The 16319-nt window shown below is 40.4% G+C and overlaps 2 protein-coding genes across 2 annotated transcripts in view; one reads left to right on the top strand and one right to left on the bottom strand.

Moving 5' to 3' along the window:
* Positions 1-327: 327 nt before the first annotated feature.
* Positions 328-4392, bottom strand: tpbg (trophoblast glycoprotein). The gene has a single exon (XM_034101655.2). The coding sequence runs from the start codon at positions 3917-3919 to the stop codon at positions 2780-2782; it is 1140 nt and encodes a 379-aa protein (XP_033957546.1). The 5' UTR covers positions 3920-4392; the 3' UTR covers positions 328-2779.
* A 2788-nt stretch (positions 4393-7180) lies between these two features.
* The window catches only part of LOC139435398 (inhibitor of Bruton tyrosine kinase-like), a 12187-nt gene continuing 3048 nt past the window's right edge, over positions 7181-16319 (top strand). Inside the window, exons 1-6 of the mRNA XM_071206049.1 lie at positions 7181-7343; positions 8160-9076; positions 9281-9377; positions 11056-11180; positions 14251-14361; positions 16188-16317. Of these exons, the coding sequence (XP_071062150.1) occupies positions 8753-9076; positions 9281-9377; positions 11056-11180; positions 14251-14361; positions 16188-16317 (787 nt within the window). The 5' untranslated portion in view covers positions 7181-7343; positions 8160-8752. The remainder of the gene's footprint in view (positions 7344-8159; positions 9077-9280; positions 9378-11055; positions 11181-14250; positions 14362-16187; positions 16318-16319) is intronic.

Raw genomic sequence — 16319 nt, 5'->3', positions numbered from 1 at the left:
TACTAATAAATGAACCACTATGCTAGTGTCGAAAAGAAGCCTCCATTCATTATTGAGTTAATTGAGCAGTCTGTAGTGATGTGTTACTGCTATAACAATAAAATGTCTTCTTGTGTCAACTTGCTGGATGTAATTTGGTGAAAAGTAAATAGCTCCTTCATGAAACTGCTCACAACAAAGTCTGTGTATTAACTTGAGTAACCGAGTCATCATTTTTACAAAGAGACATTCATGTTTCGTTTTTCAAATACATTATTTGTGTCACTTTGAGCTCCACAATCTATTTCCATTATATTAGAAAGAAGGCAGACATCTCTTTACCCCATATCCCCAACACTCACCAAAACAATTTAGATTGATAAGTAGCACTTCAGGTAAAAGCAAAAGTATATATTTTTGATTAAGAGGGGAGCACTCGCTTTATTGCCAATACAAATAATGATCCTATTAAACACAAACCTTGCAGAATATAACAGACAACCACACACTCCTCCTATCCACACAGATTGGTAAACGCTGTTTCTGAAAATAAACGTCTCTAGACAAAGATATTTTCCAGGCGGGAAGTGTGAAGCTGAAGGTGTGACGGCACGTCTAGAGCCCACAGAGACTGTTGAGCGGCTGCTGTGTTTGCCGGGAGAAATGTGGGATTATTAAAACCAGCCAGAGCGGAAGACCAGACACAGAGTGTTACACAGCGCTTCTCTTCCGCACGTCGAACAACGTAATCAGACAGATCCGCTGATGAAAGATGAATGAAGGATTCTCATACTGAAATACAAAGGTATGCCATGTTACTGCACGCCTTTGAACCCTGCAGGAGACATGCTGCCATACCACAAATTACAAGAAGCTGCAGGCTATGTGAGGCCAGTTTTAGAGATGATTGTGTGCAAAAGAATGAGAACTAAAAGGAGATGGAAATCATTATCTTTCGGTGCTTTTCAAAAGGGCCAAGGAAGGTCATTGTGCAGACACAACAAACATCTTCATTAATTTAGACTTCTAGACAGCAACATGCATGCTATACCCTTCAAAGAAATACCACACATTAATTATTCATCCATACTATACTGGAAAATAGACATTGAATTGGTATAACCGCTAATAGAAAACACTTTTTTTCCCAAAGAATCAAATTCTTCTAAAACAGGGTAACATGAAAAGCTGCTTGAGCCTCATTTCCATAATACCTCTGCGCGCGCCCCACGGGTTCACTTTGCCTTCATTTGCATGTGCCAAGAAATGGCATACACCATTTTCTCCACGTTTTTTTGTAGCTGGTTTTTATTTAAACTGCTTTATGCTGGAGTCTACTGGTAGAGGCTGCTAAATGTGAAACCTGCCCACTTATCGCAGCTCGCAATATTTGGGGGAATTAGCCGGGAGCCAAGGATTTTTTATCAGACTCACAGCAGGAAGCAAATTGGTTTGGAGATAAAAGTTTGCTACCCTCATCACCTATGGACCAACAGATGGAAGCTCATTTAAATGCAGACAGTATGCCCTCTATTCTAGTTCTTAAATTTGACTTTCCTGCTGCAGGAAGTTGTAATGAATGACAAATTGCTTAATTGTTGCATTAGGGATACTACAGTATAAATGCCATTGACAACTGGAGTAAAATGTACTGTGAAATAATTGCTGTGCTGCGATACAAAACAAACACAAACAGCAGTATGAAACAAGGAGAAAATGTTATCAATATGCAATATGCTGGTTCTGGTATTAAGTTGTAATGCGTGTATTTTGTTCAGTATATGCTGCAGTGACATGGAGGTGAAAATAAACACGGTTACTTCAACACAGAATGAATATAAAATATCCCATTAATCTGAGACAATTTTTAACCAACAGATTGCTTTTTATATCTAGATTTCTAAATATAAGGAAAATATGTCTGCCACATTGGGAGGTTACCTGAAGATCTTGCCTACCATTGCAAACATTTACCATGTGTTTCTTACAATTTCCTGCTTAAGACGGCTGATCAAAAAGGGCTTAATGTAAGAATATGTTTTTGTCACATTAACGCTGGTGTTTGTAAGGCAGGCAATGTTTCTTGGGTTAGGGAAGCTGGGGGGACTAAAACTGACAGGGGGTCAGTTTTAGTCCGCCCAGATGTTGACTCCACTTACTGGATCATGTCAGCTGTTGCACTGCCTCAGGATGGAATGAGTGTCTCCTACAGTAAGTCAAAGCCCTTAGAAAAACACTCCTATCTTTTTTGATTGAAGGTCCTTAGTCGAGACAGATGCCAGCAATCCAAAGGCATTTTATTTATCCGAATATCTTCACAGAGAAAAAAGAGCAATTACATCTACCTACTAAATCCAAAACTATGCAATGTGCACTATAATCATTAAAAAAGTAGGCATACTGTATATCACAAAGTCACGTATTAAAAATAACAAACTCATAAACAAGCAGTAGAGCATTTCTCGGCAGCGAGAGAGGCATAATGAGAAAGGGATGCAATATGCGTTTTCTTCCAGTTAAAAAAAGTACTGGATTTGTTTCTCCTTTAGGAAAAAGTAAAAATAACTCTGAAAAAAATGTTTTCGCCAGAATTCATTGTCCATGCAATGTTTACACAAGAGTAGACATCACAGCTGCCAGCTACTTGTTTTGGACATGCGGCAGTGGTAGAATGCAGGTTGAGATTGGGGTTAATTATCACAGATGTCAAATCTGAATAGCATCATGGGGGGGGGGAAGACTTTCATGCAAATTCATTCAATATCTCACTGAGGGCTCCCAGACAGTGTCCCGTCCTCGCTCACACATCCGAGTTGATGCTCAGGTTGGCCAACCGAGGGTCAGAGTTTATCTCATACCTGTAATGGTACCCCTCCATGTGGTCCCTACAAGCGTCCCGGATGTTGTACATCCAACGCTTGATGCCTTTTCTGTTCAGGTAGAGCACCAGCAGGAATATGACACCAATCAGGGCCAGCACCAGCCCCAAGAAGACATAAGAAGTCTCCAGCACGCCCTCCATGTTGCCCAAACACTTCAGCCGGGCCTGATCCAGCTGCAGGAGCGGCTGGCGCCTCAGGGCCTTCGGGTCGGAACAGGTCAGGTTGTGCACGTCAACGACCTGAGTGGAGTTCTTCAGCCACAGCAGCATGTCGTCGATGAAGCAGTCGCATCGCCACGGGTTCCCCGACAGACGGATGAGGAGAGCGGGCTTGAGGTCGAACTCCTCCATGGAGGTGGCAGGAAGATCCCTCAGGCTGTTGTCCCTCAGGTCAAGTTCAAGAAGCGGGGGCGCCCTCAGTGTCCCGTTCTGAATGGAGATGATGGAGCTGTTCTGCAGGCTGAGGGTCACCAGGCTGAAGAGGCTGTTGAAGATATCATCGGGAAGAATCACGAGGTCGTTGTTAGACAGGTCCAACGCCGTCAGCTGGACGAGGTTTCCACTCTGTAGGACACTTTGCAGCACATCCATGGAGGAGTGGTTGTGGAAAGACCTGCTGAGGTTCAAGAGCTGCACTTTATTTTCAAGAAGGAAAGCTCTTCCACTGAAAGTCTGGATATCGTTGTTGCTCAGGTCCAAACGCACAAGGTTGGGCAAGTTGTCAAATACCATAGCATCCACAGTTTCCATCTGATTCCCACTGAGATAGAGATCTGTTAACATTTCGAGGCTCGTTGGGAAAGAGTCCACACCGATATGGGAAATGTTGTTTCCTGTGACGAACAGGAATTTGGTGTTGGCCGGTAAAGAATGCGGAATCGCGTCCAAGTCCTGGTTTTGGCACTTCACAGTTTGGGAAAAGCACAAGCATTTGTCAGGACAGCCGTGACAGGACAGCACGGCTGCGAGGAGGAAGAGAAAATGCATCATCACGGACATGTGTTTGCTTCCCTGGATTTCTCCGCGCTCACGTCCACACGTCGTGCTCAACAGGCGCATATTGGATTGCACAAATAAGTGTGCGCCGACCGTGCGTAAAAATTACTTTGCAACAATCCAACGCAGTCACCCCCTGGGAAAGTTTTTCGACTATGTCTCCCGGCTCTATCCTTTCGAAAACGGCTCCCAGTTCCAACTCAGACTCCATATAACTACCCCCAAACCATCCTTGTGTGGGTTAAGTCTACGTTTCCATAAAGGTGATGTGGGCGAAGCTCGCAAACTTCGAGGCTTTCCCTCTTCGTGTGTGTTTCAAAACCTTAGAAGACAAGGTAATTTTTTCTAGTCCCGGCAGAAAAAAAAATTGTATCGGCAAATAACTTACTCGGACAGCTGGTTCTGAAAAAGACAGTCCTCCTCCTTGTCTCCCAAAGGTGCCTTGTATTACTACTTCCAGCTCGCTTCTCTCCTAAACGTCGGGAGTCTAGAGGGAAAGACCAAACACACACAGCAGCACAGTGCAAACCATTGGAAGGAGGGAGCATACCATTTTCCAGAAAAGGGGGGTGAACTGAACCCCTTACAAGTTTCGTTCTGACTTGGATTTAATTTTCCACTCACGATTATGCCACATAGGTTTTTTTAAATATGTAAATTACTTTGGTAGTTTAAGATATAATTGTAAAAATGGTAACTAATTCCCTCAAATGACCCGTAGCATATTAGTTCCGCTGCTGCAGAAAGTGAGTCGGTGTCTTGGGGACCAGGGACCTCTAGGGGTCCCTGAGGGAGCTCCAGTAACGAACAATTCAACCTCACTATGTGCAGACTATAATATAATGAAAGAAAAGATATGTGTTCTCATTAGACATTTACAAAACGTCATGATTTTTTGCAATCCAATATTAACCATTACCAAAGATATACCTATGTTCAGAGGAAATAAGATGTGTTTACATAATGTGGGTATTTTTACTTTTAATAGATGACTAGCCTTTTATACATGTAACAAGTGACTAATTTAATCACTTCATCAATTTAATGTACGTTATTGGATTTAATACCTTACTGGTTGCAAGTGTTTAGTTAAAAATAAAACGTGGTTGTATATTTGGGATAATCCAAAACATATCAAGTAAAATACAGTATGTGAGTTAAACCAGCCAACATTGCTAAACACTGATTACTATCAAAAATAATTTATGGCATATTCTGCTTAAGAAGCTTTTTCGGAAAATAAATATTAGTATAGTAACTGTAATTTAAAAGTATATGCTTTTTGAGTAACTGTTTCAGAATCAAATGTATTGTGTAATTTAGTTAAATCCAACTATATTTACTCCCAACCACTGGTTGTTTGATATAAAGGAATATAAAGTTGTGTGATTCATGAGAGGACTGCAGTTTGATTATTTATGCCTATCATAAGATCTGATACGGGATCTATAGTATACAAAACACTTTGTGTGTAAAGGACTCATCATTCATCTGCTGAAAGACAGAGTCCCTTTTGAGGATTATATGCATCTACACACTATACCCAATGAATAGGGGGAAGGATTTTTAAAGATTTATCACATGTCAACTTTTATCTCCATATAACACAGAAGCAGACAGCAAGGCCAAAATCAGCAAAGGGAAAATAACTTGTAATAATTTGGATAAAGGTGCTTATTCTCATTTTCAGATTTCATATTTGTATTTTGTAGTTCTACTGTGACATGCTCTGTTAGCTGCCTGGCTCTGTTGTGATTTGTAAACCGTTTAGAGATGTCCCGCCCCTTACCCTATAGGTATAATATGTTGGAGCGCTATAAAGCGAGAGTGTTACATACTAGTGATGTCGCTATGTTACAGAAGTACCCAAAATAATCCAATGGGGGCGTTTCAGCCAAGTGGGGAGTGTTTGGGAATTTGGGATTTCAGCCTGTCAAACCACAAAAACCTATATAACACACCCCCCTCAAAGCATAATATGGCCCCTTAAAGTAATTTTAACAACTTTCTCAAAGAGTCTAATGTGTTTTATGCAAACAGCCATTTTAAATACTGCATTTTGGTACATAATCTTTTCGGGTTTCTTCCTGAAAATTGACCTAAATTATTTAAAGTCAGAATGAACATTTCTCCTGACTGTTGTATCAATGGATTATTACTTACGCAATAATGCAAAAGCAGAAAAAACAATTAACTCAATTAATCGATCCATTGAAAAATCATTTTTGTAAAGTTTGAATTGTATTTGTAGTAAAGTGACATCAGAACAAAATACAAAACAATATTGTCATATGTGTAACTTTACTTTAGTAAATTTACTTAAATATGATACATGTAACATTTGTTTTAGTAAACCTTGAAGTGTCCTTTATCTCTTTAAGTAATTACTTGAGTGGCAGTGACCTTGTAGTTGTCTGCTGAATAAGAACTGTGGCTGTGTTCATGCATGAATGGTGAGGGAGGACATGCTCATCAATATCTCATATTTGGAAGCCCCCCAGTGTAGATCCCAGTGTAACCCTAGCTTTACCCTCATTCGACCCCTTCCTATTCTTAGCAAGGGTGAATGAGACAATCATTAGAGTAATTCCATGAAACCTGGATCAAAGCTGTAAGTGATACTCCACCTGAAGTCTTTCTGTTGGAACTTTGATGACTGACGTGATGCTCTTGTAGAGAATCTGCAAACGTTTTACCTCCACTTTTGCTCATGAAATAGGTTTTATGGGGAATATGAAGTTATCTTTTTCTCTATAAAAGGAACACACAATTATTGTGTCTTTCTTGTGCAGACATTATTAAACAACTGGACACTGGTTTGCAGCTAAGCAAGATCAATTAAAAAAGAGACTGTTTATTAATGAATGAATTTAATTGTCAAATTGTAAATTAATCCTAAGAAGACTTGTCTTCTTGTACCATTTAAGATTTAAGAAAAGGTATAGTATTTTTGATTAATATGTTTCGTTTCTAAGAATTGTATCACGTTCTTTTATTTGTATTTTCTTATAATTTTTATTGATTTCTCTTTTCAAACAATAAATGTAAAGTATGAAAAACTACAGCAACAAAATACAATTGAGGAAACCCACACACAAAAAATGAATAAATACGTACAAATAACTTTTCAAATATGTTTTGTCATTTTTCTTTTTATTATTAATCAATGTATATTACAAAAATACTAAATAAATATATCCCAGGACATCATGGCTACAGAAACAGCACACTGATCAGCTAATACCCTAAACATATCAACCAATAGAATACTGGGATGCACACTTCCCGACCAATCAGAAGTCTCGACATTAAAGAAGGTTTTTACCTAACCTGCAGGGATTCAGGCTAGTAGCAGTCAGTGCTGTCAGATATAGCATCAGTGGGAAAAAAACCCCGTTATCTTCTCCTATTCTTAGTAATGACACAGTGGATGTACGTAGTTGATGCAACTTTCTCCATGTCCTCTTTTTTCCGTAACTAGCGGAAGGTAAGACATGATACGACATTAGTTTTTCATAGCTCGCTGACACTAGCTTTCGGTGATGTGTCAGTCAAGCTAGCTGCCAAGCTATAACCAGCTAGCGATAGCTAACAACACTTGACAAACCTATCTTTACCTATTTATAGATGCTTTTGCCCATCTCAACTGTAGTAACTGGTCAGATATTGAAAGGTATTGCAACCTATTCTCTTTTGGTGATGCATAGAGTTATCCAGCTTGGGCACTATGAGCTAATACTTGGCTGAAGTATTTAGCTGTCCGTGCCATAGCCTGCTTGCAGTTAAGTAATTTAAGTGGGAAATATAAGTGTGTTATCTTATTCTAATTGAGAAAAGGCGTCACAGTTTCTTAAATAGCACAGTTGTGTTACGCAGATACCACGGGGGTTGAATGGGGAACAAACCAGCTATTGCTAACTCGAATAACGTAGCCTGTTACATAATACTGCTCTTTAGGCAACATCAGGAGCCCCCTCTTATCAATGCTAATGCACATTCTTCACAATAAAATTACCAATGTGCACAAATAATTGCATATGAGTCCTTTTTGTCTATTTCGTCCCAATCGTATGTGCACAGCATTGTTAAATAGCTATCTATCAAAATATGTCAACTTAGTTGATCTGTGCTTTGGTATACTACTCTGTAGGCTAAACTAGCTTTGACCTTTGCACTCACAGTTTTGGATCATCTATTGTTTGCGCCCTGCACCCAAAGCTGCGCTTATTTAGCAGTTTGCTTGTGCGCACAGTGTGAATGTATGCCATTGTTTCTCACTGATGACTCATATTTTCTTCTTCAGGTGCACTCTACAATTATGGAGTTTTGAAAAGGAAAGTGAGAATTTTGGGGGGAAAGGAGGCCTTTCCCCTCAAGTTTGATGGACTGCTGTAAGAGAAGGTCAGAGGGTTGTTTAAATTATTGCCTTTTGTAAATTATTAAGTATCTTTAGAGGAAAAAACTATTTTTGCAAACATTGAAATGTACATTTTTGTATAAAAAGCACAAGAGTTTTTGTATTTATTGAATTCTCGATGCCATTGAATGCAGGAAGCACCTTAGTTTGTGTTCAACTCTTGGTTGAGATGGTCGACTGAAACAAGTCGGAAGGGGGCTCTGGGGATCGCTAGGGTGCGGTGGAACCCCAACACAAGCACAATTCTAGCACTCCAAACCATTTCCACCTTTTGTGGACACATATTTTTTTCTTATATATATTTTTTGTTCTTGGAGAGCAGCTGTAGTTCACTTTTTTAGTGACAGTGTTTTTGATTTGTTACATCGCATGCTCTTGTTTTTAAAGTTGTTTTGCAATTGTGGGTGGTGGGCTGTCAAGGGGACTTTGTTAGACAGAAGAGAGTAGGGTTCACGGTGAGGATTTTGGTGGCGGTCATCATGAGTATGGCAGTGCAGGACTGCACCCCCAAATGCCGCTCACAGCAGCATGCGGAAGAGGTGGTAGCGGCTCTGACCGGCGGCTCTGAGGGGCAGCTGAGGGCGTTCTTGAGCTCACACTGCTACAATGCAGCCACCTTGCGGGATGCCTTTGGTCGCACAGCCCTGCACCTTGCATCCTCCCTGGGAAAGAAGATCCTGCTGGAGTGGCTGCTGGTGAGCAAGAGTGCTGACCCGATGGCGAAGGATAAGGAGTCTGGCTGGACAGCTGTGCATCGCAGCGCCTTCTACGGACATATCCACTGTCTCATATCTTTGGTCAAGGTATGTTATTAACGTGGATCACCAAAAAAATGGGCTCTCATCTGTGCAAGGTGCTCCAATTTAAGTAGTCCCATGTATTAAACATTTATGTAACTCAACAATATGGGAAAGATGGAATGAAGAATGAAATAAGATTATTCCTTGCTCATTTTTAAGATTTTCGACTTAATTTCAATGATCTTCTTTTTCTTTGCATTGCTCCAGCATGGAGGACTTTTATCCACACAGGACAAGGAGGGCCTCTCTGTTCTGGACCTTACAATGAAGGACCGTCCAGCACATGTAGTGTTCAAAAACACCGGTAAGAAAAGCTGATGACTTATTTTTTCTTTCTGTGAATTTTTTTTTTGCCTTTTCCCCTTTTTGAATTGCAAGTTACTGAAATATTGCATAACATATCAACAAGAGATCGGATAACATAACGTTATCCGATTTCTATTATACATTTACATATAATAAACATTCACATAGTAACACGGAATGAAAATTTAATAATTGAGTGAATTAAAAATAATAATAAAGTGTACCCAGGTGAAGATACAAACGTTGGTGTGCTGAGCCCTAAAGCCACATCCGATAAAATCACAGTTTTCTTCATATTTTTTCCAACCTCAATATAAACCTATAATCCTCATTATACTTTTTTCTCCTGCCCTCCAATTTATATATTTTAAGGTCACAGGGATAGTAAATTAAAGGGTATCAGAAAGTTGCTGACTCAAGTTGAAAAATAATATCTGGCACAACTTTTTCTATATCCAAGGTGCATAAAGTGTGAAGAAATGGAAACTACATTGTTTCAGTTGTTGAATACAGAACTCATTGGTTGTGAGAACAACACATTTGGGCTTGTGGTTGTTATCGTAGTCATTTACCTCATATCAAAGAAGCTTGTTTGTAGATGTTTTGGTTCAGAACGCCGCTGCTCGAGTCCTCACTAACACTAAGAAAGTGGATCACATCACTCCAGTTCTGAAGTCTTTACACTGGCTTCCTGTGTGTCAAAGAATAGATTTCAAAAATACTGCTGCTGGTTTATAAAGCACTGAATGGTTTAGGCCCAAAATACATTACTGACCTCCTGCTAAATGATGAACCATCCAGATCTCTCAGGTCTTCAGGGACTGGTCAGCTTTCTGTCCCCAGAGTCAGAACTAAACATGGTAAAGCAGCGTTCAGTTATTATGCTCCGAATATCTGGAACAAACTCCCAGAAACCTGCAGGTCCGCTGCAACTCTGACTACTTTTAAATCCAGGCTGAAGACTTTTCTTTTTGTCGCTGCTTTTAATTGAACTATTCATATCTTAAACTGCACTGTAACTTTTATCCATGTATTTTTTCTTTTATGTTTATTTTATTAGCTTTTCTTTTTAATGACTGATTTTAAATGCCATTTTCTTAATGTCTTTCATTTTTTGTAAAGCACTTTGAATTGCCTTGTGTTGAAAAGTGCTATATAAACTTGCCTTGCCTTGCCTTGCCTTGCCTCAATTTTCAGACATTGCTGATGAAACTATTAGTTAGTCAAGAGTCACCAGGCTCATTTAAACTGGCAGTCACTGTTAAAAATCCTGTGTAATTGTGTGTCTCACACTTGTACAATTGCAAGGGATTTGATTCTCCCTGTGCTACATCACAGGTCTTTCTAGTTGCTATGATTTGGGTTTTTTCCGTTATAGAAAAGGATGAAGTACCCACTCCACTAAGGATTAACTGGACATCTTTCTAATTCATCAATTGTATTTTATTTTGTGTTATTAATGCCTTCTATTTTATATTAACTTTGTACATTCCTATTTAAATGCCATATGTGTATTTCTTTCTTTTGTATGATATAAAGAGCACTTTTAGTTCCCTTGTTGTCAACAAAATAGCCATACTTTTTAATGGCAGAAAAGACCACTGGTTTAACCAAGCTGCATGTAGAGGCAGTGTTGTGGCTGAGCCTGTAATTGTGTCTTTTCTTCCTAATTACAGATCCAACTGAGGTGTACACATGGGGAAACAATACTAACTTCAGTCTGGGCCATGGTAATCAGGAGAGCCGGCAGCACCCTGAGCTGGTGGATGTGTTTGCCCGGACTGGGGTTTACATCAAGCAGGTAGGCCTAACAACACACTGTTGTTGTCCTCCCTCTCAGGGGGTAAGAGAGTGTTTTCCTACAGCCAAGGGCTTCCCGACCCAGAGAACCCCACTCCCTTTGTGTCACATCAGTAATGGCCTCATGCTTTAACTCTGAGCCAACATTGCAAAAAAAAAAAGGGCCAACTCACATGGGTGCTCGAGATAAGGCACGCCACCTGGGTGAACCAGCAAAACACTCACTCCCCAGAGTCCTGTATTACACAACCTTCTTTTCAGGGTTAATCTGTATTTGTAACACAGATGTAGAAATATTGGTTACTTTCTTGGAATTTTTTACCGATAAGGCAGTATGGAAAATAACAATATCTGATTGGGTGGCTGTGAGTTAATGTTGTCTACCAATCGGATGGTCGGTGTTTGGATTTTTAGCCACTGCAGTCAACAATTAGACGTGTCCTCGTGCAAGATACTTAACCCAAACTGCTCCCGAAGGCATATGCAAGTGTCTGTGAGTGTGTGTGAATGTTAGACCCCATTTACACGGGAATGCAAACAAACCGAATACGATATCAAAAAAGTCTTCCGTTCACACGAGACTGCTGGAGACGCTGTAGTACATATGCCGGGCCTGTAAGTGGCGCTGTACTTCCGCCACAAAATACACCAAAAGCAGTGAAGAAGACCCCCGAGCATGGTTGCCATGGTTGCCTGGTTGCCCTTCTGTTTATTCTCCGCGGTGGATTTGGCAACATGTAGTTCTCCATGTCCACTTGTTGCTGATGGGTGTGGTAGAGGAGCTGTAGATTTTGCACTAACATCTGTAGCTACTGACCATGCAGAGGTGGGGAGAGGCGGGGCTATGGCTTCATCGTTATCAGGAAATGATCGTATAGGACGTACACACAGAGACGTTAGGTCCCCCAGAGCATTCCATCCACAGATCTATCCACCTTGGGACCCGTTATCGTTTTAGGGGTCCGTTTCCGTTACGGCCTCGTGTGAACGAACGGGCTATACGAAAGAGAAAAGTAGCGGATACAACCGTTTTCGTCTCTCTGAGGCACCTTGCCTCCGCCTCTGTGTAAATGTGTGAATTTGAATATGTAAAAAGGGCTTTGAGGTGTAGTAAAGATGGAGACGGCTCTTATAAGGCAGTCAATTTACCATTGAGTAATTCTTGATCAGGATAAGTATAGAAGTAAAAGTATGGAAAAGTGATTGATTACTGATTCCCTTTTTCTATCCATGTTCTGTTTTCAAAAAAATATAAAATTCAGACTTTCTAAAAATACCGGCAGTGTGTTTTTCATGTCGTATGGGAGAGACTTCCAGCTCATCCAAAACGTTTACCACAGTTTGAGAAAGTGTGGGCAAGAGCAATCTTTTGCATTCATTTTGACAGTGGACATTTTTTGCGTTGGAATATGGAATAAACAGACACAATAGTTCAATGCTCGGGCTGCCTTGACGAACCCAAACATAAAGCCTGTTTGGCTAAGGAGTTCAAGTGGGAAAAGAGAGCTGGATGCAAACTTTGTGTGAAGGTAGCAATTGTAATTTATATGCAACGTCAGAAACTCTGTCGTATCATCAGCACCTAGATTCACGTTGGCCCAACCACAACGAGAGACCAAAGCCGACCCAAGTCATAACTGTGTAAGCTTACAGTTGGATCTAAACAGGGCTGCACAGTTAATCACATAAACCTTTATTAGCATAAGAAACTTCTAGCTATATATACACTCAAAAGTCAAATATGGCCAGAATCATCAGCAGATATTTCTGGATATCGGAGTGTGTGACATTATGGCGTTTTGAAATGGTAAATGGGTTTGAGCTCTGCTAAAGTTAGGAGTACCAGTCAAACTAAATAACTTTCTTTTCCTGAGTCAAACGGAGTTCATATCTGGTGTGTCTCATGTAGTCTTGTGACTTTGTCGAGCTAGGCTATGCCAGCATGGCTACGATTACATGCATTTTGTATGCTCTTAGTGTGATTAATAAAGCTAATGGCACCTGCTGTGACTCCCACCAGTAGTGTGCACAAACACCAGCTGCTCGTTAATGTCGATTAAGTAACGACTGTGTTAGATATGTTGCAATTTTAATCCATTCTTAGAGATTGTTTTTTGCATATATCTTGTGTATTAGTTAAGAAATGATTAAGCTTTGGTTCATGTCATTGTATTATTGGTATTTACAGAAGATGTCATTCAAGACTTGTCCTGCAGTGTAATTTCATAAAGCCTAGTGGGGGACAGATGGATCCGATGTCATGACCACACAATGACCCAGTGGCTCTGCGTTTAGTCTTTGTCTCCATATCCCAACCCAGCAGGTGCCAGAGGTTAAATATTAATCCCACAATGACATGTTTTTAATTAAATGAACTACACCGTAGTGTGTGTGAGTGTCCACATCAATGTCATACTTTGGGAAACATCCCTGCGCCCTATTGAAAGCTTGAGGGGTAGCAATGTATTAATAATGATGTTTGCTTTTCCACTTGGCCTTTATTGGCATAGTGTTTTACTATTGCTACAAGAGGGCTTGGCCAAAGGACATGGAAAGAGATGCATCGCAGCCTCTGCTCACTATCAGGTCAACACTATGAAGACAAGATCCTTAAACCGCACAAACTTCAGACTCTTTTTTTTTTTAACCCTTAGAATAGGCGATTTGTTGGTATTAAATACAAAAGAGTGGTGCAGGAATGAGTCCTACAACCCGGGTTTAGTTAGCATTTGACCACTTTCGGTTTCCTTCAGGTTATTTATTTGTTCCCGTAGATATATTTGATTTGCAGTTTAAATGCAAGGTATCCGTTGTGCAATTAAAATAACTCTGAAAACAGACATATCTTTTAATTGAACAAAGTACCCAATACTCGATCCCATTAACAATCAAACAAATAAAACAAATAATAGTCGTTGCTTCTCTTGTCTAAAATTCAACAGTTTTTGAATGTGTTTTAGTTAACTGAAGCTTAAATGTTTTGTTCTATGAAATAAAATATCTATATAAGGAAACACCCCACTGGGAAAAATGACATGTTTGCTGATGTTACCCTCCTCTCCTCCCTGCAGGTGGTCCTGTGTAAGTTCCACTCAGTGTTCCTGTCTCAGAAAGGTCAGGTGTTCACCTGTGGCCACGGGCTGGGAGGACGACTTGGACATGGAGATGAACAGACTTATCTGGTGAGACCTGTTGCAGCAAGGCTTTATGCTGGTATAGCAAGATCTGTCATGTATTTTAGAATACTGTTAATTAGTCCATATTTAAAAAATATAATATTTAACCTCAACAAATGACATCTCTGAACATTTCTGCTTTACCCTGTTTTTTGTCTCTTGGATTTTCTTCATTCATTGTGACCAAATGTAGCTTTATATTTATTATCAAGCTTGTTCTCATATTTCTAATATTTAGGCCACCCCATTTAAAGGTCCCATGTCATGGCCATTTCTACTGATCATAATTCCATTGTTGAGGTCTACTAGAATAGATTTACATTGTTCAATGTTCCAAAATCACATTGATTTCTCATACAGCATCTCTGTATAGTCTGTGTATTTACTCTCTGTCCTAAACCCCCCCCCCCCCCCTCCCTATGAGCCCACTGTGCTCGGATTGGTCAGCTCGCCCACTCTGTTCTGATGAGTCCACCACCGTTACAGCTGAACATCAGTGTTTGTGTTACAATGGCGTTAGCAACCAGAAAATGACACCAGTAATGACAAACCGATGAGAATGCTGCGTGGGGTCTGGGTGCCGTGTTGGCGGGACGTTGCGCGGCTCGAGGGAGCGGACAGTGTGAGCTGGATTATTGGTGTTGTTTCCTGGTTGCTGCGTGGGATCTGCGAGACAGAGACACAGAGACACCGCGGAACTCAGCCTGGCTGTGAGTGTGTGTGTGTGTGTGTGTGGAGATCCGCGGAGCCACGGCTGAGAAGAGATAAGGCTGAGTGTGTGTTACGTCACTATGACCAGGACCAGAAGAAGAACAAAATGGAAAAAGAGAAATCCCCAACGAGGCGTTCTGGGGCAGCACAGACAGGTCTTTTCTGTGTTAGAGTTTTACTCGCTACAGGGTGTACTTTGAGGGTTTGTGACTCTGCAGACCGTTTACATGCATAAAAAGCTACATAACACACAAGGGGACGGGTAATAACCGGAAGAGTATGACATGGGACCTTTAAGATGCAGGGGGTTGAACATTTGAATTATACTTTCTTAATATAATGCTGTTCAGTACAACACCATGACTAACAAGGACCTCAATAATAAACAAGTAGTTGTGTGGCACAGCTATAAAAGATTTTGTTATTTTATAGCTGTACCAAATAAAATGGTCTTAGAGTCTTGCAGAGGAAACAATGATTATTAAGTGAAATTCATATTTACTCTTAGAACTTACATTCTAAAAGGTGTTTCTATTAGACATGTTTCAGGCATGGCATGCAGGGGTGGCTGGGATTTATGTGGAAATCTCTTAATCAGTTAAGGTGGCGCACATGTGGTAATTTGTGAAAAGTGAACTACTGTGCCCATGTTAATGTGGGAGCATATCACCTGGTGTAAAGGGGAGCTCACTGATGTATTTTTATAGTTTCAATAACAATGGAGCTGCGCTATGGTAGAAAGGAATTTAATAAACCAGGCTTTTATACAAAGGCAATTATTGGTTACTTAACTTACTTTGTAACAGTAAGAAAAATACAGACGTGTCCTATTATGTTAGCCTTGCCAGCTAAATACTTGAGCATAGCAGAACACAACAGAGCTCCTGCTGTCAGGGTGCCATTGGAGTGTTGGAATGAGCCACACATTGATATTAATAAGGCAATGTTATACACAGGGAATTTCCCTGCTGCTAAAAGGTCAGGCATGTGATCATTTAAGTAAATGTAGAGGAAACGCTGTGTTCCTCAATTATTCAACGCAAATGGAGCATTGAACATGGGCTGTTTTAGATTTCTGTACTCTTAGTTTTTTTTCTTATTTCCTTGTATCCTTTCCACAGATTCCTCGAATGGTGGAGGGTCTGATGTCCCACCACTGCTCCCAGGTGGCGGCAGCTAAAGACCACACGGTGGTTCTGACAGAGGAAGGCTACGTTTACACGTTTGGCCTCAACTCCTTCCACCAGCTGGGC

Source organism: Pseudochaenichthys georgianus, chromosome 16 (genome assembly GCF_902827115.2).
Source record: "Pseudochaenichthys georgianus chromosome 16, fPseGeo1.2, whole genome shotgun sequence".
In the NCBI taxonomy this organism is placed as follows: Eukaryota; Metazoa; Chordata; class Actinopteri; order Perciformes; family Channichthyidae; genus Pseudochaenichthys; species Pseudochaenichthys georgianus.
This window is presented reverse-complemented; position numbering and strand designations above follow the sequence as displayed.

Bases quoted from the DNA above. Each gene is read 5' to 3' on its own strand.
- tpbg (XM_034101655.2), bottom strand. From the start codon at position 3,919: ATGCGCCTGTTGAGCACGACGTGTGGACGTGAGCGCGGAGAAATCCAG.